Here is a 27,202-nt window from a genome sequence, read left to right on the forward strand (position 1 = left end):
CATCCCCATCCGAAAAATGAGCTAAAAATATTGTCTGTACCCAGAATGACAGCAATGGGCAGTCAGCTCACCTTCACAGCCATCGGCTGACAAATCGAAGAAGCAGCTCTTAAAAAACAGCAAAAACTAAACAAAATTGCGCTTTTATTACTCAATTCTGAGTTTTAACAAATAAAATGAATAACAGCGCCGACGTGGAGTAACAAGTCGCCGGGGCACAAATAAAGGGGTGATAAGAAATAAAAAGAAGATAATAAACTTTTTCCTATCTTCATTCTCGGCCTTTATTCCCAGTGTCAGTCAGAACCACAACCCGCAGAAAACAAGCCGTGTTCGCCTGTGTGCATGGAAAAATAAAGAAAGGAAATTGCAGCAGGAATTAAAGGGGGTGTACAGAAATAGAAAACATGGCTGCTCTCTGCCATAGACCAGCACAGGGCCGCGCACTGGGTGTGCGGGAACAGCTCACTCCTTGTTCCTAAGACGACACGACCAATAAAGCAGGAAGAAAAAAATGGAAAAAAACCAAATGGCGTCTACATAAAGCGACTTCCGGTCATGTGACCGTCTGTTATCAGGGTTGCTAAGACATGAAACGGAAATAGAGCGCGCTCGCTTTCGCCCCGCCCTCTGTACTGTCCAATCAGACGCTTACTTCCCTATTTCTGTGGCTCGTGATAAGTTCAGCTGTTACTCAGCGGACTCATCTGGAGGTACCGCCCTCAATTAGACCCGGCCCGTTGTCTCGGTTATCCAATCAGCTGTCCGGTATGGGAGTTTAGACTCCGCCCCACTGTCACTGTGCGCCCCGCCCCTTCTTTTGTTGCTGTGCTGTGATTGGTGAATGCAGTTGTCAGTCACGTCCGGGCTGCCGCTTCTTGTCTCCGCTTTCCTCCTAACGGTCCGGTCTGATCCGGGTCTGTGAGAGGGGGAAACATGGAAGCTGGAGGCGAGGGCCTCATGCGGAGATGGATCCGGGGCTTCGGGCTGCTCTACCTGTGCATCCGGGGACCGCGGCTCTATCGGGTTTACCGGGTGAACGGGCGGGCGGCGATCGGGAGAGGCCGGCCCCTGCAGGAAGGAGACTCCGAGAGCTCCTGGGTAAGAGATCGGCGCCCCTCCGGTGCCGGCCGCTCCCGGTGCTGTCGCATCCCTTCCCACTTTCTCTTTCGGTTCCCCCCCCCGCTCCTCTTCTGCCGCCGTCAGTGAATACAGCCGGTCATCAGTCTATGACAGCAAGCGGAGCTGGGAACATGGCGGGGGTCCGGTTCCCACTATAGGGGGCTCTGCCTGGTGGTTCCCTCCTATCCATGGGCCACGGAGTAACGTAATGCTTGCTGGCACCCCCACGATCAGTGGAGACCCCTCTAATGATAGCGGGTGCACCTCCATTCACAGGGGGCTCTTCGTTCTCCGGATCGATAGGGTTCCCAGTGGCTGGAACGTTCCCTGCCCTATTCATGGGCTAAGGAATGACTTCCTGATTACTGGGACCCCCAGCAACTGCAGAGCCCCCTCTGATTATAGCAGAACCCCAGCTTGTGCCCCTCGCTTCATTCACATAGACCTCCCCATTCCTGGGACCGTTGGGAAGTTAACCCTTGATTCCATGGATTATCTGGGTACGAGCCTTTAAAGGGGCCGTCCTCCCAATATGTTTCCAGTATAATGTCTAAAACGTGGGGTCCGACTGCCCCGTCCCCTGTGTGATCTCCGCACCTATAGACAGTAGGGTGGTCACACACGGGCACCACCGCCCCGTCACAAGGGGCCCTGTGACCCGGTGCTGATGTGGTGGCCCTTTCCTGTGATTGATGTCGGAGGACAAGCCGTGTGCAGGGATTGTCTTCTCTTCTTCCATCAGGAGCGCGCCGCTCCTCTACCTCCCGGCTTTCTACTCTCCGGGGTCGGTGCCCTCCTGATGATTGACAGTTCGGATCGGCAGTATGAGCCGCTCACCCGAACTGTGCTCTCATGAGTACCGCTGTGTCTGGCAGCTTTCGGAGGGCGCTGGAGATCGCTGGATCCGGCCATCTCCAGTTTCTACAGCAGAGAGCTTGCAAGTGCTGCGCTCCGTGTCCACTGCTGATGGACTGCAGAGGTGGACGGTAACTTTGGCCACAAGTAGTAAACTGTAGAGAATTTCTTGAGAACAGGGAAGATTTTAGCAACTTGCAAAGTTGAACTTTGTCAATTTTACCATCAAGAGAAGGTGGGATTAACCCCTTTAAGAGCTTCGGCCGCCACCAATGTCATGGACCCCAAAAATTAATTATTTTTCTATTTTGCAGGCATCGTTTTATCAACCAAAAGCTTTGGAGAAACACACAGACAGCATCCTGGCATGGGTAAGTGCTGTCCCCCCATAGGGCATAGGGGCTCCTGCAGCTCTGGGGGGCTCAGTGTGGTCTCGTTATATGCCGACCTGCGGTGATCGCCAGTTTGGGCCACGTTCATACCCTGGTGCCCGGCTGTAGGAGCTGCTGATGTGAGGCTTTCTCTTGTTTGATGTTCCTAAGCTGCTGCTCTCTCCCCCAGGTCTCCGTCCTGTGGACCATTTCGTACTATTCCTCGCCCCTCGTTGCCTTCTATATGTATAGAAAAGGTAGGTAGCACCGGAATCTCCCGGACCCCCACCAATGTCCCCTCTAAGGTCATATCTTTGTGGTGGGTTTCTCTTCTATGGCATCATACACCCTGTTTTTTTGCCACAATTTTAACAAGTCCGTCCCTAACCTGAATAGACCTGGATTAAGATGCCTCACCTTTACTAATCGCCACGGGCTCCATAGGAGATTGAGGCATCTTGGTCCATCTGTGCAAGAATGAATTCCACCAAAATTTGCCGTTTTGTATTTTATTCTTTTACTATGAGGGTGCAGTATGAATCGGAACAAGATGGGAAGGGTGTGCTCGGACTGGCCGGCGGCTGTCCCCACCCGGGCATGGCAGATGCATATAAACACATTCTTTAACGCTTGGGTGGGTAGAGCCGCCGGCCAGTCCGAGTACTGTGTTCCCATCTTCTTGTTGTGACTTGTACCCCCTTCTGACTGCGCCCTTTCCGACATATAATGTATTTGTCCGTCCTCCGCCGTGTGCGGATGTATACAGAGATCGCTCCATACAGGGCGGATACAGACTGCGTTACACAGCCGGCGCTTGCCTCCTAACTGGTACAGCTGAGCGCCGATCGCTGATGTTTTACCACTGAAATGCCACCCCTACGCTCTGACCGTGACATGTAAATGGTTCTGAAAGACCTACGTCACCGCCATCTTGGTGCTCCCATGGCACCTAGTGAGTGTTAGCACCATAGGAGATCGGATATTCACTGTGCACTGGAGAGTATTGCAGTTTATATTACGAGCAATCACACGGTGGAAAGTTCCTAGGCCTCCATCCTCACTGCACTTATGGGGGAGCTGTTGAGCTTGTGCATTGCTGATCTGACACCATGTTTGCGCCCGGTCATCCTTGCAGCACCCTGTGGATCTGGCGGACGGAACGTTCTCATGTTGCGGATGTGCCGTTATTTTCTGACCGTAGAATGTTGTCGTCTGGACCTGTACGGTTACGGCTGACTCTTTCTGTTCCGCAGGGTATGTGACTCCGAGCCGCCTGATACCTCTCGCACAGTACGGCCTGACCCTCATGTTCCTGCTGGCGGGAATCGCGTGTTTAAGAGGTGAGACCCTTCTTCAACAGATCCCGCGTACTGTGGGGTCTTTGAGGTACCAGCACTGCTGGTGGGACGGCGCGGTCGTATACACGGAGCCCTCGGCCCTGTAGACAGAACATAACCCTAACCCCCCCCCACCCTGAGTATCTAATATGGCGGCATTGTGGGGGCTGCACGCCCCTTGGCTATGGGGTTGTAGCTCATGACGTATGCGGTTTCTCTCTCCAGGGTTGGGCAGATGGAGCAATCCTCAGTATATCCAGTTTATTAGCATTTTACAGAGAACCAAAATGGATGATTGTCCTGAGAACAAGGTAATGCCGGCTCGGTGATGTGCTGGGGATGTGGGGAACAGCTCACAATCGGGGTCTGTCTCACAAATCCGGGAGGTGTTGGCGTCCATTTTACAATCTGTCCCTTTTTTTTCCAACGCACAGAAAATGTTGTCCAATTTCAACTTTGACTTCCGCAGTTGGCCGGTGGATTTCCGATGGGATGAAGCCAGCAGGTACGTCCCCCCAAACTAGCAGAAAATTGTTAGTGATATCTCCAGTACCTGCGCCTATTACAAGAACCCATAGGTATTCATTTCTAAGGGAGTCCTTAAAATTGCCACCCCTGCTTCCTCGGCTATTTGAGGACTCCCATAGAAGAGACAAGAATGAGCAGCGCATGTGCTGAAGACTGGAGTCTGCTTCCGACATAGGATCATACCTCAGGGACTTGCACCTATCAGAAATGTATAGTTGTAGAAGGATAGGGAAAATAAGGGGAGGTCAGCTCACCAGTCTCAGTTGTGATCCATAATCCTCCTGCGCACGGAGTCACCTTGATCAGGGGCGTTGACTGAAGCAAAATAAAAGATAGAATCTCCAGCGCTGGACTTCAGTTAAAAATTCATCATTTATTATAAATTCTTAAAATCGGACAAGAAAAAAGTATGAATAAGGACATACAGGCAGATGGGGTCTCTGGTGGTCTCCAACCAATGCGTTTTGACCTAGAAGGTCTTACTCATGGTTCACACATGGTATCAGAAATGTATGGCATGGCCTGTAAAGCAGGGAGTGCCTTTTAAAAGGGTAATTCCAGTCTTCATAGATGGATATTAATGGATAGATCTTGTAAAAACAAGCAATTTTGCGATTTACTGCTTATTAAAATTTGCACCCGTTCTTGAGATATTAAAGATTTTCTCTGTTTACAGTTCGTTGCCTAGGAAACCGACCACCTAGGAAACTTGCAGCAGCAAACTGTAAACAAAAGAAATGTGTTAATATCTCAAGAACAACTGAAAATTTTATTAAGCAGTAAATTGCAAAAGTGCTTGTAGTTACAGGAACTATCCGACTGTGTCCTTCCATGAAGAAGGGACTAACCCCCTTTAAACCTTTCTTATCTCTTATCAGCAAAGATCCTAAGAGTTTAGGCCTGGCTGGAGGAGGTGTACCGTTACTTAAGGCCGAACCCCGGACACGAGGCGCAGCTGACGGTTTCTTCCAGCAGGTGCAGAAGCTGCCGTGTCAGATCATCAGGTGGGGAACGTCACAGGTTGTGACTGTGGGTGGAAAGGTGAAGACTTGTGTGTAGTAATGTGAGATTCTCCTGCAGTTACGTTGTGGCGCACTCGTTCGGCAGACGGATGCTGTACCCCGGCTCGGTCTACCTCCTCCAGAAGGCTCTCATGCCCATGTTATTGCAGGGACAGGCTCGTTTGGTAGAGGAGGTGAGTGTTCAGTGTCGGCCGCTGTACGTACACCTGTGATGCCGGCGGTCCTTGCTCATGTCTGTTCCCTTTCTCGTAGTATAATGGGAAGCGAGCGAAGCTGCTGGCGTGTGACGGAAATGAAATCGACACCATGTTTGTAGATCGTAGGAGCTTCGGACAACACACCGGGTCAAAGCTGGTGAGAAGCGTATCTGGTTTCCTTTATCACACTCTCTACACAACACCCCTCCAGCAGAGACCGGTCAATTCTTTACTCCTCCTGGAAGGCCTACCTCTATAACTATAGGAAGCCGTCTGAGATGGAGGTGGGGGGATCCATTGCCGGTGAGGCTGCCTAGGTGCTGGGGGAGGAACATTGCCGGCAAGGGTGCGGAGGGGGATTATTGCTGGCATGTCTGCCCAAGTGCGGAGGGGGACCATTGCTGCCAAGGTACTGGTTGATGAACATTGCCGGTGAGGCTTCCTAGGTGCTATGGAGGGGGACCATCACTGCCGAGGTGCTGGGGAGGAATATTGCTGACGAGGGTGCAGAGGGGGATTATTGCGGGCAAGTCTGCCCATGAGTAGAGGGGGGGACCATTGCCGGCGAAGGTCACCGGGGGGAGAACCAGAATCCTTGCCGGCGAAGGCTGCTTGGGAGGGGACGGACCGATGCTGGTCATGTGTATTAATCCCTGCCTAGTACCCCTCCCCATGTGCTTACTCTTCTGCACTGCTACTTCACTGGTATCTCCTGTGACATCCTGTATTTGCCTGATGTAGACATGATATCCCCTTTTTTGGCAAAGGCATCACTAGACAGAAGGGAGAATACCTCACGTGCAGAGCCGGGCATGCGCCAGATTTCGTGTTTGGTGTCAGTGGCGTGGTAGGCACAGAAGAACAAGTAGTGAAGCACACAGTGGTGGCACTGGGCTGTCGCGGAGGTTCGGTGCGCTACCTGGGGTCCGACAGGCCACTAGTAGTGTCTGTTACATATACAGTGGGGCAAAAAAGTATTTAGTCAGTCAGCAATAGTGCAAGTTCCACCACTTAAAAAGATGAGAGGCGTCTGTAATTTACATCATAGGTAGACCTCAACTATGGGAGACAAACTGAGAAAAAAAAATCCAGAAAATCACATTGTCTGTTTTTTTTTCATTTTATTTGCATATTATGGTGGAAAATAAGTATTTGGTCAGAAACAAAATTTCATCTCAATACTTTGTGATATATCCTTTGTTGGCAATGACAGAGGTCAAACGTTTTCTGTAAGTCTTCACAAGGTTGCCACACACTGTTGTTGGTATGTTGGCCCATTCCTCCATGCAGATCTCCTCTAGAGCAGTGATGTTTTTGGCTTTTCGCTTGGCAACACGGACTTTCAACTCCCTCCAAAGGTTTTCTATAGGGTTGACATCTGGAGACTGGCTAGGCCACTCCAGGACCTTGAAATGCTTCTTACGAAGCCACTCCTTCGTTGCCCTGGCGGTGTGCTTTGGATCATTGTCATGTTGAAAGACCCAGCCACGTTTCATATTCAATGCCCTTGCTGATGGAAGGAGGTTTGCACTCAAAATCTCACGATACATGGTCCCATTCATTCTTTCATGTACCCGGATCAGTCGTCCTGGCCCCTTTGCAGAGAAACAGCCCCAAAGCATGATGTTTCCACCACCATGCTTTACAGTAGGTATGGTGTTTGATGGATGCAACTCAGTATTCTTTTTCCTCCAAACACGACAAGTTGTGTTTCTACCAAACAGTTCCAGTTTGGTTTCATCAGACCATAGGACATTCTCCCAAAACTCCTCTGGATCATCCAAATGCTCTCTAGCAAACTTCAGACGGGCCCGGACATGTACAGGCTTAAGCAGTGGGACACGTCTGGCACTGCAGGATCTGAGTCCATGGTGGCGTAGTGTGTTACTTATGGTAGGCCTTGTTACATTGGTCCCAGCTCTCTGCAGTTCATTCACTAGGTCCCCCCGCATGGTTCTGGGATTTTTGCTCACCGTTCTTGTGATCATTCTGACCCCACGGGGCGGGATTTTGCGTGGAGCACCAGATCGAGGGAGATTATCAGTGGTCTTGTATGTCTTCCATTTTCTAATTATTGCTCCCACAGTTGATTTCTTCACTCCAAGCTGGTTGGCTATTGCAGATTCAGTCTTCCCAGCCTGGTGCAGGGCTACAATTTTGTTTCTGGTGTCCTTTGACAGCTCTTTGGTCTTCACCATAGTGGAGTTTGGAGTCAGAGTGTTTGAGGGTGTGCACAGGTGTCTTTTTATACTGATAACAAGTTTAAACAGGTGCCATTACTACAGGTAATGAGTGGAGGAAAGAGGAGACTCTTAAAGAAGAAGTTACAGGTCTGTGAGAGCCAGAAATCTTGATTGCTTGTTTCTGACCAAATACTTATTTTCCACCATAATATGCAAATAAAATGAAAAAAAAACAGACAATGTGATTTTCTGGATTTTTTTTTTCTCAGTTTGTCTCCCATAGTTGAGGTCTACCTATGATGTAAATTACAGACGCCTCTCATCTTTTTAAGTGGTGGAACTTGCACTATTGCTGACTGACTAAATACTTTTTTGCCCCACTGTATATAGGTTTTCCTTTGCTTAGAAAATGAGTTTCCAGCCGGGAAGGTGAATGTGGACGTTTATTTTCCCCAAATCAGCGCTGTAGCAATCTCTTCTCCTGACAGGTTCTCCCTTCATTTAATGAGTGGTTGCTGGCCTCTGGAGGGGTCTGGTGTGGTGGGTCTCTGTGAATGTTGCTGCTGGTCACTCTGCGGCTGCAGGCCTCTATATGAGCATTTATGTACTACACATTACAATTGTGCTGAACGTTATTGGCGCCATTGAAGCACCGTATATGTCATGGACACGATTACAGACCTCTCTCCGTAGTCCGTGCTGGTTGGGCAGTTTTGCAAAACAAATACAAACTTTTAATTCTTGCATCAGTCAGCACTGGTGGGACTACAACTTCCAGCATATACATGATAGGAGCGGTAGTTCTGCAGCAGCAAGAGTGCAGTACCTTGCAGGCATCTGCCATACACTGTGTATTGGTGACTGGCGCCCAAGGTCAGTGCCAATGTACCACCTGGTGATTAGTGCTCGGCTCAGCAGGAGATGGACCGGGGCTGCTCTCGCCGGCAGGGATGGAGTCATCTCTCTGCTCCATGTCACATTCAGAGGCAGCGCCGCCATCCGCACCGCCGGGGTTACAGGAACCAGGAAGGTCACGTCTAATCGTTACTACTGTATTTCTAACATCAGGTAATAAAGATTAGAGACAACTTTCCTATTCTTTCACCCTGTGGAGTCTAAGCTGGGTGCAGAAATCGCTCTGAAAAGCCCATTTGTAGTCTCAAAGGGCCGCAAAGCAGCCCCACACCGTATGGACCATCCACTATGTGTCCCTGTAGGTGGGGGGCACTTTCCTTTTATAGGTTTCACTTTGCCGTCCATAGGCTTGACTAGTTTGCATTGTAGGGAGCTGTCATTTGGTTTCATCAGTCGTCTACAGGAATTTGACAGAGGGCTCCCTCACTCTACCCATTGTCACCCATTTAGTGCGACCATAGGGGGCTGAGGGGTTGCTACCACATACCGTAGCCTATCAGATTCCACTGCGAAGGTGACTGATAGGCCCTGCACTACATATGTGGCGCAGTATTTCACCTATCCCATCGTATGATCACACGTACAGCTAGTTAGGCCTGTTTCACACATCCGTTATTGACCATCAGTCAAAATCCGCCGTTTTGGAGAAAAAGTGTATCTGCCATTTTTCCGTTTTTTTTTTTTTCCCCATTGACTAGCATTATCGGCGGATTTTGACTGATGGTCGTCCGTTGCATCCGCATGTCAGCGGATCCGCCAAGATTTTGGCGTCTGCTGACATGACCGGACGGACCCTGCAACGTTTTTTTCTACCCACGGATCCGCCATGTAGTGATTTAACCCCCAATTCTGTCTGGCTGCCGGTAGAGAAAATCTCTCTCTTTCTCTCTCTCTCTTTCTCTCTTTCTCTCTCTCTCTTTCTCTCTTTCTCTCTCTCTCTTTCTCTCTTTCTCTCTCTCTCTTTCTCTCTCTTTCTCTCTCTCTTTTTCTCTCTTTTTCTCTCTCTCAAATTCAAATAGGCTTTATTGGCAGGACCAAAATACAATTAGTGTTGCCAAAGCAAGAAAAGAAGTGTGGCAGGGGAGTGGATTAGGGTAGTGGGGATGGGGAGTGATTGTCCATTTGGAGGTCTTTAGTTCCTCTCATCTTATGACATGTGGTGACATATTGGGTGGCGACCTCCACCATTGATTCTTCTTCCCCCAGCAGGATGCAGAGTTTCCTCTCCTCGTCCATGGATGGGAAGTCTGGGGTATGGGTGGTAAGTTTCTGGAAGTGGGAGTCCCTCACTGCTGAGTATTTGTTGCAGTGCAGCAGGAAATGCACCTCATCTTCCAGAGCCCCCTGCTGGCAGTGCTGGCACAGTCTGTTCTCTCGTGGCTTGTATGTCTGTTGGTGCCGCCCTGTTTCCACCTCTAGGTTGTGGGCGCTTAATCTGTATATACTCAGGGTCTGCCTGTCTTTGGGGTGGCGTAGCCTTTCCAGGTATGGAGCCAGTGTGTAGTCCCTCCGCAGTGACCGGTAGATGGTGAGTTTCTGGGAGTTCTCCAATTCACTCTTCCAACCCTCTATGTATTGCATCTTGCAGCTCTCTGAGATCTCTTTTATTTGGGCTTTAGTTAGGGTGTGTTGCTGACTTTGGTTGAGCTGGCTGCCGAGGTTCCTGGCTTGCTCTTGGCTCTGGCTCAGCAGGGCTTTATGATGGTAGGAGCTGGGGTTGCTGTTCTGTATATGCGCCTGGTGTGATAGCGCCCTCTTGTGTATAGTGAGCCATAAGGGGAATCGGCCCAGCTCTGCCCGACAGGCTATGTTTGAGGTGCTGCGATGTACCTGGAGGAGATATTTGCAGAACTCCAGATGGAAGACTTCGGTTGGGCTGGAATCCCACTTTTTCTGGTCTGGATAGGTTGCTGGACCCCATACCTCGCTGCCATATAGCAGTATAGGTGTGATGACGCTGTCGAATATCTTGAGCCAGACTCTCACCGGTGGTTTGAGGTGGTACATTTGTCTTCTGATGGCATAGAAGGTTCTGCATGCTTTCCCTTTCAGGGTCTCTGCTGCTTGCTTGAGGCTCCCGGTTTGGCTTAGCTCCAGACCGAGGTAGGTATAGCTGCTTGTCTTCTCTAGCGTGGCACCATTTAGTGTGAGGGAGGAAGTGGAGGTTTCTTTAGAACTCCTCTTTTGAAACACCATGACTTTGGTCTTCTTTTGGTTGATGGGCAGTGCCCATGTGGTGCTGAATGTTTCCAGCACGGCCAAGCTATCTTGGAGGCCTCTCTCGGTTGGGGAAAGCAGCAGGAGGTCATCTGCATACAGCAGGATCTTCACCTCTCGGTCGTGTAGGCTGAGACCTGGGGCAGAGGAGGATTCCAGGGCCGCTGCCAGTCCATTTATGTAGATGTTAGAGTTGGGCTCAGGCTGCAGCCCTGTCTTACCCCACGGCACTGCCGGAAGAAGGCCGTCCTCTTTCCATTCACCTTCACGCTGCACCGATTCTCAGTGTATGAGCTCTTGTTGACGTCGTAGGTTCTGCCACCTATTCCGCTCTCCAGGAGTTTCAGGAACAGACCTGGGTGCCACACTGAGTCAAAGGCCTTCTTGAAGTCCACAAAACATGCAAATATTTTCCCCTGTTTTTTTCTATGGATGTGGGTCTTGATGAGGCTTTGCAGGGTGTAGATGTGATCCGTGGTGCGATGGTTTGGCAGGAACCCAGCTTGGCTTCTGCTGAGGGTGACCCGCTGGGTGAGGAAGGTGATGATCCTTTTGTTAATAATGCTGTTAAATAGTTTTCCCAGAACGCTGTTAACACATATTCCTCTGTAGTTTGCTGGATCATATCTGTCTCCATTCTTGTAGATGGGCGTTATGAGACCTTGATTCCAGCTTTTTGGGAAGTAGCCAGCACTCAGGATGTGGGTGAATAGTTTTGCCAGTGCTGCATGTATATCTGGGGAACTGAATTTGATCATCTCTGGCAGGATGCCGTCACTGCCCGCAGCCTTCTTGCATTTCATAAATTTGATACTGTCTTTTATTTCCATCACACTGATTGGTATGTCCAGAGGATTTTGGAAGTCTTTGATTGTCTCCTCCATGTCTCTGAGTTTAGTGGTTAGGTGCTTCTGTTCTGGGGTTAGGTCTTCTTCTGGTATGTTCTTGTAGAGGCCTTTGAAGTAGCTGTGCCAGATGTTGCCATTTTGGATGTGGAGGGTGCTCTGCTTGGGCTTTGTGCCGATATGATTCCAGGTCTCCCAGAATGAGTTGTCCTGGAGGGAGTCCTCAAGCTTCTGTAGTTCTTGGCAGATATGCCTCTGTTTTTTCTCCCTGAGAGTGCGTTTGTATTGCCTCTGTAGGATGTCATGGGCCGCTCTTAGGTCCCTGTTGTTTGGATCTCTGTGCTTTTGGTTTGAGGCTACCCTTAGGGAGTTGCGTAGTGACTTACATTCTTTGTCAAACCATTTTTGGCCTTGTTTATTTGTTGGTTTCTTGGGGTTGGTTCTTCTGATGCCTGCTAGCTCTGCCATGGTGTATAGGATGTTGTTAAAGTCATTCACTGCCCAGTTGACTCCTTGCTGGTTTGCTCTCTCTCTCTCTCTTTTTCTCTCTCTCTCTCTTTTTCTCTCTCTCTCTCTTTTTCTCTCTCTCTTTTTCTCTCTCTCTTTTTCTCTCTCTCTCTCTTTTTCTCTCTCTCTCTCTTTTTCTCTCTCTCTCTCTTTTTCTCTCTCTCTCTCTTTTTCTCTCTCTCTCTCTTTTTCTCTCTCTCTCTCTTTTTCTCTCTCTCTCTTTTTCTCTCTCTCTCTTTTTCTCTCTCTCTCTTTTTCTCTCTCTCTCTTTTTCTCTCTCTCTCTTTTTCTCTCTCTCTCTTTTTCTCTCTCTCTCGCTCTCTTTTTCTCTCGCTCTCTTTTTCTCTCGCTCTCTTTTTCTCTCGCTCTCTTTTTCTCTCGCTCTCTTTTTCTCTCGCTCTCTTTTTCTCTCGCTCTCTTTTTCTCTCGCTCTCTTTTTCTCTCGCTCTCTTTTTCTCTCGCTCTCTTTTTCTCTCGCTCTCTTTTTCTCTCGCTCTCTTTTTCTCTCGCTCTCTTTTTTTCTCTCGCTCTCTTTTTTTCTCTCTCTCTCTTTTTTTCTCTCTCTCTCTTTTTTTCTCTCGCTCTCTTTTTTTCTCTCGCTCTCTTTTTTTCTCTCGCTCTCTTTTTTTCTCTCGCTCTCTTTTTTTCTCTCGCTCTCTTTTTTTCTCTCGCTCTCTTTTTTTCTCTCGCTCTCTTTTTTTCTCTCGCTCTCTTTTTTTCTCTCGCTCTCTTTTTTTCTCTCGCTCTCTTTTTTTCTCTCGCTCTCTTTTTTTCTCTCGCTCTCTTTTTTTCTCTCGCTCTCTTTTTTTCTCTCGCTCTCTTTTTTTCTCTCGCTCTCTTTTTTTCTCTCGCTCTCTTTTTTTCTCTCGCTTTCTTTTTTTCTCTCGCTCTCTTTTTTTCTCTCGCTCTCTTTTTTTCTCTCGCTCTCTTTTTTTCTCTCGCTCTCTTTTTTTCTCTCGCTCTCTTTTTTTCTCTCGCTCTCTTTTTTTCTCTCGCTCTCTTTTTTTCTCTCGCTCTCTTTTTTTCTCTCGCTCTCTTTTTTTCTCTCGCTCTCTTTTTTTCTCTCGCTCTCTTTTTTTCTCTCGCTCTCTTTTTTTCTCTCGCTCTCTTTTTTTCTCTCGCTCTCTTTTTTTCTCTCGCTCTCTTTTTTTCTCTCGCTCTCTTTTTTTCTCTCGCTCTCTTTTTTTCTCTCGCTCTCTTTTTTTCTCTCGCTCTCTTTTTTTCTCTCGCTCTCTTTTTTTCTCTCGCTCTCTTTTTTTCTCTCGCTCTCTTTTTTTCTCTCGCTCTCTTTTTTTCTCTCGCTCTCTTTTTTTCTCTCGCTCTCTTTTTTTCTCTCGCTCTCTTTTTTTCTCTCGCTCTCTTTTTTTTCTCTCGCTCTCTTTTTTTTCTCTCGCTCTCTTTTTTTTCTCTCGCTCTCTTTTTTTTCTCTCGCTCTCTTTTTTTTCTCTCGCTCTCTTTTTTTTCTCTCGCTCTCTTTTTTTTCTCTCGCTCTCTTTTTTTTCTCTCGCTCTCTTTTTTTTCTCTCGCTCTCTTTTTTTTCTCTCGCTCTCTTTTTTTTCTCTCGCTCTCTTTTTTTTCTCTCTCTTTTCAAATTCAAATAGGCTTTATTGGCAGGACCAAAATACAATTAGTGTTGCCAAAGCAAGAAAAGAAGTGTGGCAGGGGAGTGGATTAGGGTAGTGGGGATGGGGAGTGATTGTCCATTTGGAGGTCTTTAGTTCCTCTCATCTTATGACATGTGGTGACATATTGGGTGGCGACCTCCACCATTGATTCTTCTTCCCCCAGCAGGATGCAGAGTTTCCTCTCCTCGTCCATGGATGGGAAGTCTGGGGTATGGGTGGTAAGTTTCTGGAAGTGGGAGTCCCTCACTGCTGAGTATTTGTTGCAGTGCAGCAGGAAATGCACCTCATCTTCCAGAGCCCCCTGCTGGCAGTGCTGGCACAGTCTGTTCTCTCGTGGCTTGTATGTCTGTCGGTGCCGCCCTGTTTCCACCTCTAGGTTGTGGGCGCTTAATCTGTATATACTGTATATTCTCTCTTTCTTTTTTTTCTCTTTCTCTCTCTTTCTCTCTCTTTCTCTCTCTCTTTCTCTCTCTCTTTCTCTCTCCTCTTTCTCTCTCTCTTTCTCTCTCTCTCTTTCTCTCTCTCTCTTTCTCTCTCTCTCTTTCTCTCTCTCTCTTTCTCTCTCTTTCTCTCTCTTTCTCTCTCTTTCTCTCTCTTTCTCTCTCTTTCTCTCTCTTTCTCTCTCTTTCTCTCTCTTTCTCTCTCTTTCTCTCTCTTTCTCTCTCTTTCTCTCTCTTTCTCTCTCTTTCTCTCTCTTTCTCTCTCTTTCTCTCTCTTTCTCTCTCTTTCTCTCTCTTTCTCTCTCTTTCTCTCTCTTTCTCTCTCTTTCTCTCTCTTTCTCTCTCTTTCTCTCTCTTTCTCTCTCTTTCTCTCTCTTTCTCTCTCTTTCTCTCTCTTTCTCTCTCTTTCTCTCTCTTTCTCTCTCTTTCTCTCTCTCTTTCTCTCTCTTTCTCTCTCTTTCTCTCTCTTTCTCTTTCTCTCTCTTTCTCTCTCTTTCTCTCTCTTTCTCTCTCTCTCGCTTTCTCTTTCTTTCTCTTTCTCTCGCTTTCTCTTTCTCTTTCTCTCCGCTTTCCTCTTTCTCTTTCTCTCGCTTTCTCTTTCTCTTTCTCTCGCTTTCTCTTTCTCTTTCTCTCGCTTTCTCTTTCTCTTTCTCTTTCTCTCGCTTTCTCTTTCTCTTTCTCTTTCTCTCGCTTTCTCTTTCTCTTTCTCTTTCTCTCTCTTTCTCTCTCGTTCCAAATAAATAGAAATATGAAAAATTGCCTGACTGTGAAGGAGTTATCCACACTGCATTGTTTTCCACTGTCCTTTTTCCTGCCGAGGTGTTAGTGTTTCTGCAGCTATTTCACATGTTGTACTGAATACTCCACGGTGCCAGTAATGTGGACCATGGCTGCAGATCCCACGCTCCGTCTCTAGTCCTCGGCCCCTGGATAGAGAGTCATGTGTCATATCTTTCTCCGGACAGGTCATCTGCTGCGAGGGCAACGCTGGATTCTATGAGGTCGGCTGCATTTCCACTCCTCTCGATGGTCAGTAAACGCTTACTCCATGTTTCTTCATCTATTCGTCAGCGTCAAATTGATGATTTGCAAAGTACACACTCTGCAGTTCCGAGTTTTGTCAAAACCAAATATTTCCCCATGCCTCGGAGCACTGTTTTACGATTGGTGGGAGCAGGCAGAATCGGGGAAGTGGATGAGCAGCTATCTGTAGGGCTCGTGCTTGCTCGGCAGACAGCTATCCCTTTCTAATGTACACTCCACTGGGGAGAGGGCAGTACGACCCTTCCACCCTTCAGGCAGCTGCTTATCTCCTCTCAGAACAAACGGATCGGACATTTTGAAAATGAGCTACCCGATCCTTCAGCAGATGTCATGAGGCCAGTCACACCAAAATCGCCATGATCAGACACCATGGATGCCTACGGGCAGCTAATAACGGTCTAGACTCTATGAGGGATCAACACTGAAGTTGCTGTAATCGGCATATTTATTTGTGTTTATTGGTCCATTGTTTTCTTTTTCTTTTTTTTTTTTTTTTTTGTATTGCAGCTGGTTACTCCGTCCTCGGCTGGAATCATCCTGGATTTGCCGGCAGTACGGTAAGCTGCGGATCAGTGTTTGAGCCAATGTTTGTTGCTGTCTCTAAATTTTTTGGGGCTTGGTACTAAAAAGAATAGGAGCTGCAAGAAGCTCTGATCAATTCAGCCGGCAGAGGTGCTTCCATCTAACAGATGAGGGTGGTGGGCTCTCGCTGTGCTGAAATTGATGACCTGTCCTATGGAGTATTTTCTGGACTGACACCCCCTTTAATAAGTTGCCATAAACTTGAATTTCACACAAGAAGTATTGCGGGGGCACCACAGGGAGATATATAGGGATGATAGTAAAGTCACACAAAACAAAGAAGAAGGGCACAGGCCATAAAAGGGGATCACCAGAGACAGGGAAATAGCGTACAAATGTTAAAGTTTATTGGGCACAAAAAGTATGCAAAACACATTTAAAAACATTAAAATTGGTCACACGTGACAACACCAATGAACGAAAGGCTCATAATAGGGCCAACCACCTAGCACAAAACTCCACAATAGTAGAATATAAAGACCTAGTGGTCATACAAACAGCATAGCATTTGGAATAAACCTGTGCACAACATTTGTTTGTATATGCAACACTTGTGCAGGATGGAAGCTGCTAGATAATGGTTGGTATATGCACCTCTGGGCCTCAGTACAATGGACCGCATGTGACCACACCACGCACAATACTTGAATATGAAAAAATACATACAAGTGAGTTATAACTATGATAACCTAGGCAGCTTACATAAAAAAAGTGTAGCACAGTGCCAAGGATATAAGCCCATAAAGCAAGGCACAGGTGGTGCAATATATGGGTGCGCAAGGGTTAATAGTAAAGGCTGAGAAACAACACCCGTGTAAAATGACACAGGGTGGTAATCATCTGTTGGAAAGACCCATGTGGAGTGAAGTTAGGTGGAGCCCCCAATTTGAACCTCGAAGAAGGGCTCTCACAACCGGCCTGTGATTTGGAAATCTGTGAAATGCCTCCTATAGGATTTTTTTGTTCTATTTTCTCCATAGGGAGTACCTTTTCCTCAGAACGAAGCGAACGCCATGGATGCCGTGGTGCAGTATGCTGTGTACCAGCTCGGCTTCAAGCTGCAAGACATCATTGTGTACGCCTGGTCTATCGGGGGCTTCACAGGTGCGAGAGGGGGGCGCCAGCACATAGAACAGAAATGTTAGGAATGAGGCAGCGTATATCGGATATATAAACTCGAAATGACTCATGGATTTTGTGTGTTACAGCCACGTGGGCCGCCATGTCCTATCCTGACATCAGCGCCGTCGTCCTCGATGCCTCCTTTGATGACCTTGTCCCTCTTGCCTTGAAAGTGATGCCAGAAAGTTGGAGTAAGAAATATTTCCTACATCTATATGATGTAGTCACACTAGGATCTATTCTATGCAAAGTTAATCCTCCTCCCTTTTTTTTTTTTTTTTTTTCCCCCCCCAACAGGGGGACTGGTGACCAGAACTGTCCGGAAGTATCTAAACCTTAATAACGCAGAGCAGCTCTGCAGGTAACCGGGCCAGATTGCCAGGAGGAGGGCGTGATACCTGACCTTAGTGCAGGCGTTCATCCCCCCCCAAGGCGGTAACTAGCGACATCGGGGAACCAGTTTAGAGGTTACATTCTCCCTAGAGGGTACAACCTAAATAATTGGTTTATAATCGCTCGCTTCAGCTGTAGAGCCCAAGTCATTGATTATAGAAAAGTTGTCCTGGATTTAGGAAAAAAAGGCCGCTTTCTTCCAAAAAGCTCAGCCCCACTCACTTCATTGGAGTTGAGAGCAACGAGACACCATGCCGCTAAGACCCCCTTTGTTCCTGAAAATGAGTCCTGTGTGCTGGGGCTATGCGTGGTTGCGCTGGGGTCGTGCGCTGTCACGCTTGGCTCTATAATAGTGAACGTGGCCTTCAGTCTCTGGATCGGTGGGACTCCCTGCTATTATTTGGCGATGACATATCCCAGAATTGTCGTCACTTACTAGGATGGGTATAGCCCTTTCAATCCTGTAGAGGGCAAAGAAAACTCTTATGAAGGAACAGACCTACTTTTCCTCATTCTCTCTCTGACCTATTGCTGATTTGTGGTCGTGCACCTCTGTGGGTGAGGCTCCTAGCAAAAAAAAAAAAAATCTCGCTCTGTTTTTTCAAGGTATCAGGGTCCTGTATTATTAATAAGAAGAACAAAGGATGAAATCATTACAACCACGTAAGTATATGGGATTGAGCTTTAAGAGCTTAACATAAACATGGCCGTCTTCATTGGGTCTTTTTATTTTTCCAGCAGCCCAGAGGATGTTGCATCAAACAGAGGCAATGATCTCCTCCTCAGTCTCCTGCAGCATCGGTGAGTGTAAGGATAGGTAATAACGTTATATCCCAAGACCCCAGTCCTACTTGGTGCTTGACCCCATTCAGGATGAACATGGAAGGAGCGGCCTGTAGGACTGATGATGACGGCTGAGTATAATGCTCTGCATCTTATCAGCCCATAGACACCACATGCTGAACCCCTCCGCCATTCAGTATCGGGGCTGTGGCCCCTGTAATAGTGATGAATGGGACCCCCAGCGATCAGACGTTTAGCTCCTATTCTGTAGGTGATAAATGTCCATTTAATGGATAACAGACATATCACTTTATCGATGACCATGGTTTTTGTTTTTCTTTTTTTCTTTTCTGCAGTTTCCCAAATGTGATGACAGAAGATGGCCGGAGAGCGGTGAGATTGTGGCTGTCCACCTCCACTCCAGAGGATGCGGGTGAGCCTCTCCTGTAACGTCCCACTGCCCATTATATTGCGTTCCGGTGTGATCACTCGTGCCTGCATCCTCGCTATGTGATTCTTATACTTTCTGTGCTTAAAAATAACTTGTAAAAACTTTTAATTATATTCCCTTAAGTGACCACCTGTACAAAAGTGTGGTTTCAGTTCCTGAGACCCCCTCACTGATTGCTGGAAAGACTGCTGTGATGGCTTCAGCAAAGCACTTCTACAGAGTATAAACCAATAGACTTTCTAATGAGACCAAACACTGCAGTTGCGCAGCCGTGCGGGTGGAGTTGCACTTGTGCACAATATTTTGAGCAATCACTGGTGATCTTGGTATTCAGAGCAGCACTATTTTACAGCAGACTTTGTAAAGATTTTGTTCTACTTTAATGTTTTTCTTTGTTCTGTATTATGCAGATTCTGTACTGAGTCAGTATGGGGTAGAAGAGGACTGGTGTCTGTCTGTCCTACAGTCATACAAAGCAGAGAACTTGGAACAATATCCATGGAGTGTAGGTAAGTCCTTCAACCCTTCTGACACCTGGTGAGGAAGGCCGAGGTCAGACTAGCGTATGGCATTGGATGCGAGAGCCAAGTGTCATGCGACTGTGCTCTGAGCATCTCGCATAGAGAGGATCGGAGCACATCTGCGGAGGAGGCGAAGAAATGAATTTCTGCATCTCCTCCATTGCCGGGGTCAGCGTATATCTCACATCACTTGGATGATATCCGATTGATGTGCGCTGTGTCACTCACACCCATAGACTTATATGAGTGCGAGTGAGCCAAGACTCTGCCGAGTGTCGGTGCAAATCGCAGCATGCTGCAATTTCGCTCGTAGAATACGGGAGAGAAAAAAGCTGTGATGGGAGCTGCCCCATAGATGAATACTGGTCCGAGTGCTATGCAATGTTTTATCACATAGCACTCATCTGTATTCAACGCAAGTGTGACCCCCGACCAAAGATTGATTGTTGGGAGACAGGAGAGAAGAATTGAGACTCGACTTTTTTTTTAATGTTTTAGGAACCATTCCTCATATTGGGTAGTTGCACCGTGAGCAATTTTCCCAAATAAATCGGTGAATATTGGTTAGTCTTCTATAGAGGTGAAAAAATAAGTAAAGTAATAAAAAAAAAAAAAAAAAAAAAAGTTTGTATCACCCTACTTTTCCCTAACGTAAAATAAAGAAGAAGAAAAAATTGTCCCATTGTATTGTCCCATGTGTAAAAGACAGATCTATAAAAATATAAGATTAATAAATAGTTAAAAAAAAAAAACTAGAAAAAAAGCTACAGCTCGCCAGGGGAAAAGTAAAGCCCTCCCACAGCTCAATCGATAGAAATATAAAAAAAAAGTTATAGTTCTTGGAAAATGGAGACAAATTTTTATTTCTTTATTTTCGTACATAGTCCTGAATGTTTTTAAACTAAAAATGTTTTTAACTAAAAAAAAAAAAGCCGTCAAGTTTGGGATCGTCGTGACATTGAATAACTGTTGTCAGGCTATTTTTACCACCATAAAAACAAAACAAAATAAAAAAAAAAAAAAAAAAAAGTTGGATCTGTGGATTTTTCACCATTCACTATTTCACCACACTTGGAATTTTTTTTCTTTTTCTGTGTTTTTTTTTGGTTTTTTTTTTTTTTATCCCACTATATTGTGCAGTGAGTGGGTTCATTCATGGCTAATGATACTCATTATTTTTTTTATTATTATTACTAGCTGAAGAGCCCGGCGTTGCCCGGGCATGGTAACTAACTGTGGTTAGTTATAGCAAATTATAGTGATTATCGTCCAGTGCCCATATACCCATCATACATATCCTCCATCCCATAGTCCCGTGCCCATATACCCATCATACATATCCTCCATCCCATAGTCCCGTGCCCATATACCCATCATACATATCCTCCATCCCATAGTCCCGTGCCCATACACCCATCATACATATCCTCCATCCCATAGTCCCGTGCCCATACACCCATCATATATATCCTCCATCCCATAGTTCCGTGCCCATATACCCATCATACATATCCTCCATCCCATAGTCCCGTGCCCATATACCCATCATACATATCCGCCATCCCATAGTCCCGTGCCTATATACCCATCATACATATCCTCCATCCCATAGTTCCGTGCCCATATACCCGTCACACATATCCTCCGTCCCATAGTTCCGTGCACATATACCCATCATACATATCCGCCATCCCATAGTCCCGTGCCTATATACCCAACATACATATCCTCCATCCCATAGTCCCGTGCCCATATACCCATCATACATATCCTCCATCCCATAGTCCCGTGCCCATATACCCGTCACACATATCCTCCGTCCCATAGTTCCGTGCCCATATACCCAATATGACATCATCTTCGCCATGGCAACCTTTGACATCATGGTACACGCAGACACACACACACTTGGCTTTATATATAGATTATTATTAGTTGTGAATGACCCCAGTCACTGGACCACATACAACTACAACTTGTCCCACAAAAATACAAGTCCTTATACTCCGAGCGGTGGAGTCTAAAAGTCAAACCTCCGACTCCTCAATTTCCTTGACTCCACGACTCCAACTCCACCAAAAAGACACTGATTCCGACTCAGCGACTGACTCCACAGCTCTCCTTATCCTACGATGGGGGCAAAAAAATAAAAATTATGGCTCGTGGAAGAAAAGTAGGAAAAAAATGTGCAAAAATTAAGTTTGCCTGTTTGGGAAGGTGTAACAGATGCAGCACCTGGATCCCGTAGTTCTGCAGCTCCCTATTGGGTGTGAGGAGTCTTGTCTGTGTAGTGTGACTGTATCTAAGACAGACATTACTGTGCACAGAAGACTGAGCTGATTGCCTTCTTTGTTTAGGGGAGGAGATGAGCACAGAAGGACGGCAGCAGCTGGCTCTATATCTGGTATGTATGGCACCGTGTCACCTCACCTTTCCCCTCCATGTCTCTATGGCTGGACGACCCCTTTCTGCTCCTTCACATTACTAGGCTTATGACCTTCTGCCCTGGAGCTCATATGCACCAATAGTTACTTTCCCACTCTGCCTCCCCTTACCACAAATGTATGTGCTGGTCTTCTGCTCGCTTGTAACCTCTTCTACTCTCCACAGGCACAGAAGTATCTGAGTAGCTTTGAAGCCACACACTGTACCCCCCTCCCAGCCAGCTTCTTCCAGATGCCCTGGAGTATCTAATCCCAGATTGTGTCCCTTGGACGTGGCACCGCTGTCTCTGGCTGGATCTACCTGCTGTAACCTTCTTCCATCCCGTGACTGGCAGCTAACGCAGATGAGGGAGAGACGCCGCCGCCTGTCCTGCACCTCTCGTACCTCTCTGGACTACTGTTTTTTGTTTTTTTTTGTTTTTTTTTTTGATAATAAATGGGTTGAGAACGAGCTTGAATGGATGAAGTGATGAGCATTTCAAACGCCGCTATTAAAATGTGAATCATTCTTGTACAAAATGTATGTCCCTGTCCTACCACTGACCTACTCTACGGTTTCTCTACCTTCCTGGGATTCGTTGGCCCATCAGAGGCCATTTTTAGATTTTGTCTCCTTCATAAGCCTGTACTGTCCGTGTGCATTTAACCACTGAGTCACCGTTGCCAGAGACTGTGAAGTTACTGGGAACGTCCCTGGAGACTCCATACTGTACCGCGATGGAGAAATGTTTTTAGCCACCATGGTGGACAAGTATAAATGTGTTGTGTTCTCTAGGACTTCATAAAGGTCAAATATTTCATACATTCCGTAAATGATCTTCACCATCACTCATCTGACATCATCCATTAGGACCTCAATAAATTCATGTGTATGTCCTCCATAATGTGGTGTTAATCTCTGTTTCTAGGCTCTAAGGGAAGTGGTTTTCAAAAAGAAAGATTAGTATGGGAATGGAAAGCAGGTCTTCAGATTGCTGTTGTTGAGCACAGTTTGAGCTTTACCTGGGCTAGAGTAGTGGGGTCTCATAAACATTTGAGGTACTTGAGAGCATTGAGCCCTTGAAGATTCTGGGGTCCATGGATCAGAAATTACTGATGTCCCTGGAATTAAGTGATTTCTGAAGTTCCTGAGGTCCCCTAGACTAGATTCCTCAAGTTCCTTGAGGATCTTGATGTCCCCGAGCCTTGGTGATTCCTAAAGTTACTGAGGTGTCTTGAGATGTGGTCATTCCAGAGCATCTCGATTCCTGAGGTCCCCCGAGACTTGGATTTTCCTAAGCCTTCTGATTCCTGAGGTCCAAGACACTTGATTTCTAAAGTTCCAGATGTCTCTTAGGCCGGCGTCACACTAAACTTATGGAAAATCGGTCCGTGTCTCCCTGCTGAGAGTCGCACAAGTGTTCTCCGTATGGTCATCTGTGTATAATGCGTTTGCAATGTAATTTTCTCACACTTATGTATCCGTATAGCTTTACATTTCTCACTGATTTTTCCCATTGAATTTAATGGTTCAATGGACTGAAATGAGGAAAATATGTGCGTATTTGTCACAACCTCGACGAATGTTTCGTGTGGTATCTGAGTTTTTCTCGCACACATAGGCTTGCATTGGCGAGTCTTGGACGATATACGCGTACAATCGCAGCATGCTGCGATTTTACACGCACGTCGAATACGCCTGAGAAAAAATACGGTGATGTGAGCTGCCCCATAGATTAACACTGGTCCGAGTGCTATGCAATGTTTTCTAGCATAGCACTCCTCCGTATTCTATGGTAGTGTGACGCTGGCCTTACACTCTATTTCTGAGGTCCCTGAGTCTTGGTCATTCCTGAGGCTCTTGATTCCTAAAGTTCCTGAGGTCTCAAAAACTTGTGATTCATGAGGTCCCTAAAACTTGGTCATGCCTGAGATCCCCAAGATGTGGCCATTCCTGAGGTCTACTGAGACTTGGTTATTTCTGAGCCTCTGGATTCCTGAAGTCCCTGAGACTTGATTTCTAGAGTTCCTGAAGTCTCTGAGGCTCTCAATTCCTGAGGTCCCCAAGCTTTTGTCATTCCTGAGGCTCTTGATTCCTAAGGTCCCCAAGACTTTGTGATTCCTAAAGTTCTAGAGGTCTCAATAACTTGTGATTCTTGAGGTCCCCAAGACTGGGTCATTCCTAAGGTTACTGAGGTCTCAGAAACTTGCGATTCTGGAAGTGACACTTGATGACTCCTATAGTCCCCAAAACTCATGATTCCTGAGGTCTCCAAAACTTGGTGATTCTTGAAGCTTACCAGATCTCAGGTATTTGAAGATTTGACCGGTTCCTGACACTTGGATTTCCTGAAATTCCTGAGACTATCGATTTCTAAGATCCTCATCCACTGGTTTTTCTTTTTTTTTTTCTTTTTTTTCAGGTGGCTTGATCTGCTTCAAAACCCTCTTTGATGTGGACTTAGAAGCAAAAAACACTATGAAAAAAAAGGATCAAAACTGCAGAAAACTACATGTATGTTAGAAGTGTTTTTTGGATGTGGATTTTTCATCTACAAGAACAAACCTCCAAACAGAAGCATCCAAGTGCTGTTTTTGTTAAATGACCCATTGATTTGATTGAGCGATTTTGGCCATGGCTTGAATAACAAAAAAATAAAAAAGGGGACATGCAGTGTGAATACGGTTTTAGGAGCATTGCTACTTTTCAGCAGTATTACATTAGCACTATTACCATAGGACACTATTATCGTGTCTACAGAACCAATATGGTGATGTCCTATGGGCCTGATTTTTCGGTGTATGGTGGAAAAATCGTCTAAAAAAAAAAAAAATTGATGAATAAAAAATTGTATTCCAGGTCACCTTGTGTTCACGGATCACACGCAGCGTCAGTTGCGGCTTTTCCTGGAATCTCGGGCACATGATTATGGCATTCTGGATTGACCCCATGTGATGACCAAACTGGGAACGGTCAATCAGGTCGTGCGAGTAGTAGCCACATGATGAATACCCGCTCCTGAGAATGGGTGTGAGTGCTAAATTAGCTCAATTAGTGAACTCGTTAAGGTAACGACCCCAGGCTAGAAAACCTGAGCCACTTCCTGGGGGCCTGGGACAACAATACTGACCTGGAAGGTGGGTGCTGTGTGTGAGCCACCAGGGCTAGCAAAGTACTACTATACCCATCATCTGGGGGAGGCCCCTGACACTTGTTATTGGACAGCGTCCAGTAAACCTGCTTAGCTGTAACACTAATGTTCTGATTTAAAGGGGAACTTTTCCCTCTTGATCTCATATTACCCGTTGCACTTATTGTTGCTGTGCTTTAGTGAAAGATTTGTCTTTTCTGAGGCGTTTTGCTCCCACTTAATGTTGAGCTTTTTTTAAATTTTGTTTTAAGCCTCTTTCAGTACAACTTTTAACCACTTAAATATCACCTGTTTTATATAGATCATAATGCAACAGCGCCACCCGCTATCAACTATAATTCTCCTTCACCAAAAAAAAACCTGCCACCCCCCCCCCCCCCCACAAAAATAACCAAAAAACTTCATGTCTTGATTTTTTTTTTTTTTTTTCTGTCCATATCTGTTCTTAAAACTTTTGCTATGTGTGAAAGTGCTCTTAGTAAGAACATGTGTATATATAATATTATTTCTGCAATTGTAATGTTGCAGATAAAATAGGAATTGCTTGTATCAATACCTAGTGAATATTTGATTTTTTTTTTTTTTTTTTTCCTGCACTGTTCTTCCAGATGGAAACTCCGGATTGTAAAATGGAGGCTGCAGAGAGCTCTGACAATGAGGTGGGGGTCTCCTCTATTTATTTTTTCACATTCATTGTGCTGTGTCCATGGAATATGCCATAAAGGGTTAAGGCACTGTGGACATATTCTAATGCTGTGGGGTCTTGTGAGCACACACCCATGGATTCATTGATCCATATACACATTGATCCGTGTGTCCGCTCTGTCAGACTCTGAGCACGTCCTATTCTCTTCATTGTGGGGGTCCGTATAGAATGGATGAAACCTGGACGACAGACTTTGTTCTTCATGCTTTTGTTGTTTCAATAAACCTTTGTTGGCAATTAAAGTTCACATTTCCAAGATCTATCCCAATATTTTGTAGTTATAATATTATTAGCAAATCCCATTTAGAAATGTAGTGTAGTTCTCCTGATTCGCGATGTCATTTACCTCATGTGCGTGGCATTACTGTAGCTTAGGTATCCATGGTTATGACCAGTAACACTATATGAGTGTTCGTAACCATGGATATCTAAGCTACTGCCATGCCCTGCACATGGGGTAAATGACATCGCAAATCTGAAGAACTAAACTACATTTCTAAATGGAGATATAAAAAAAAAAACAATAAAAATAAAAAATATAATATTCCCCTGTAATGGATATATAAAAACTCAGATGTTCTGTTTTATTTTGTTTTTTTAAATGTAAAGGGGGATAAAAAAAAACTAAACCAAGGAAAAGAGGGGGGGAAAAGGGACATCTGTGTGAATGTAGTCAACTTGTCTCCAGAATTGGGGAAGATAAATGAAGAGGTGGCCTTGCACATCTGTGGCGTTCTCCCTTTTATTCTATGGGAGTCACACAGTGGCTGTTTCAATAGCATCTATAAAAATGGTGTGTGCCATGGCCACCGGGATAGTCCTCTCCTGGATCATCAGGTGCGACAAAGGGTCAGAGCACCCCCATTCTGGAGATGGGTGTGGGTCACCAGAGATCAGCTCCACATCTATTAGCCCTTTCTGGCTTAAGTCATAATTGTCTAAATTTGGAATATCCTTTTATAAAGTAGCAAATTATCCCCACGAACACCTCCATAATGTGGACCGTGCCCATTCTATAAGTAACCACGAGAGAAAAAAATACAACCTGAGGTGCCCTGTAGGCCTGTAAACTTCCATGGGCAACGCAGATGTAGAACGCCACCATGTTTGAGCCCTGCCGCTCTGATTAAATTTGTACAGTCCCCTATCTTAGCCCAGGCCCCCACAGGTCCCGGACGGCTCCTCCAGTCACTTTGGTTCTTCCAGCACTAGGCCTCATTCAGTCATGTAGGACATAATGCACGTTGCCCCAGGTGAGGCCTAGTGCCCGAAGATCCACAGAGGAGCCAGCAGGACCTGTGAGGGCCTGACCAGTATAGGCTTTTATTATAGTAGTACTCCTCCCACCATATACAGAGTCAAGCACAATGGAGGCTGACTAGTAGGATTGGCGTGAAGGGAATCTTCAAAAGTTCTGGAAATTTCAGAAGAAATTTGATTTTAATACTGATAAACTATAGAATTGTCTTTGTAGAGTTACCGTTCCTTCCTCTTTCAAGGTTTCCGTAGAGAAGAGCCGCCATTATCGCCTGGGCCCTGATAATCTGGACGACACCCTAGAATATGAGCCCACGCCCTGCGCCTCTGACGCCCCGGCTCCTGAAGAAGGGAGTCCTCCGGCCGCCTCCGAATAAAGGCTCCTCTGAAGCCCTGAGAATCGACACCATGGCCAGACCTCACTGGTGATGGCAATAAGGCCTCCGCTGCTAGTAATATAAGGCCTCACAGAATGTTCTATGTTACGAAGAATAAAAGTGGATTATGTTATTTTATGCTAAAAAAAATACTGAAAAAGCTATGTACACTGTGAATGTAATTCCCCCACCCACAAAAAAATAAAAATCACCAACTTTTAATTTTC

At 46.1% G+C, this 27,202-nt stretch overlaps 1 protein-coding gene across 2 annotated transcripts; it reads left to right on the forward strand.

Annotated features, from left to right (window-relative positions):
• The first annotated feature begins 815 nt into the window (after positions 1–815).
• Positions 816–27,202, forward strand: ABHD16A (abhydrolase domain containing 16A, phospholipase). 2 transcript variants are annotated; one of them, XM_073548985.1, is made up of 22 exons: positions 816–1,101; positions 2,292–2,348; positions 2,539–2,605; positions 3,602–3,688; positions 3,911–3,996; positions 4,120–4,190; positions 5,092–5,217; positions 5,294–5,408; positions 5,488–5,589; positions 15,130–15,193; positions 15,716–15,765; positions 16,771–16,894; positions 16,999–17,103; positions 17,210–17,273; positions 17,912–17,968; positions 18,047–18,106; positions 18,445–18,521; positions 18,950–19,048; positions 21,418–21,464; positions 21,671–24,514; positions 25,244–25,294; positions 26,841–27,202. In XM_073548985.1, the coding sequence occupies exons 1-20, from the start codon at positions 937–939 to the stop codon at positions 21,752–21,754; spliced, it is 1,707 nt and encodes a 568-aa protein (XP_073405086.1). In that variant the 5' UTR covers positions 816–936; the 3' UTR covers positions 21,755–24,514; positions 25,244–25,294; positions 26,841–27,202. The 2 variants fall into 2 exon arrangements, with proteins under 2 accessions (XP_073405086.1, XP_073405085.1); XM_073548984.1 differs by having other exon boundaries at positions 817–1,101; positions 18,044–18,106.

This window comes from Dendrobates tinctorius, unplaced genomic scaffold, assembly GCF_039654945.1.
Source record: "Dendrobates tinctorius isolate UK_male_01 unplaced genomic scaffold, ASM3965494v1 ptg000158l, whole genome shotgun sequence".
Classification (NCBI taxonomy): domain Eukaryota; kingdom Metazoa; phylum Chordata; class Amphibia; order Anura; family Dendrobatidae; genus Dendrobates; species Dendrobates tinctorius.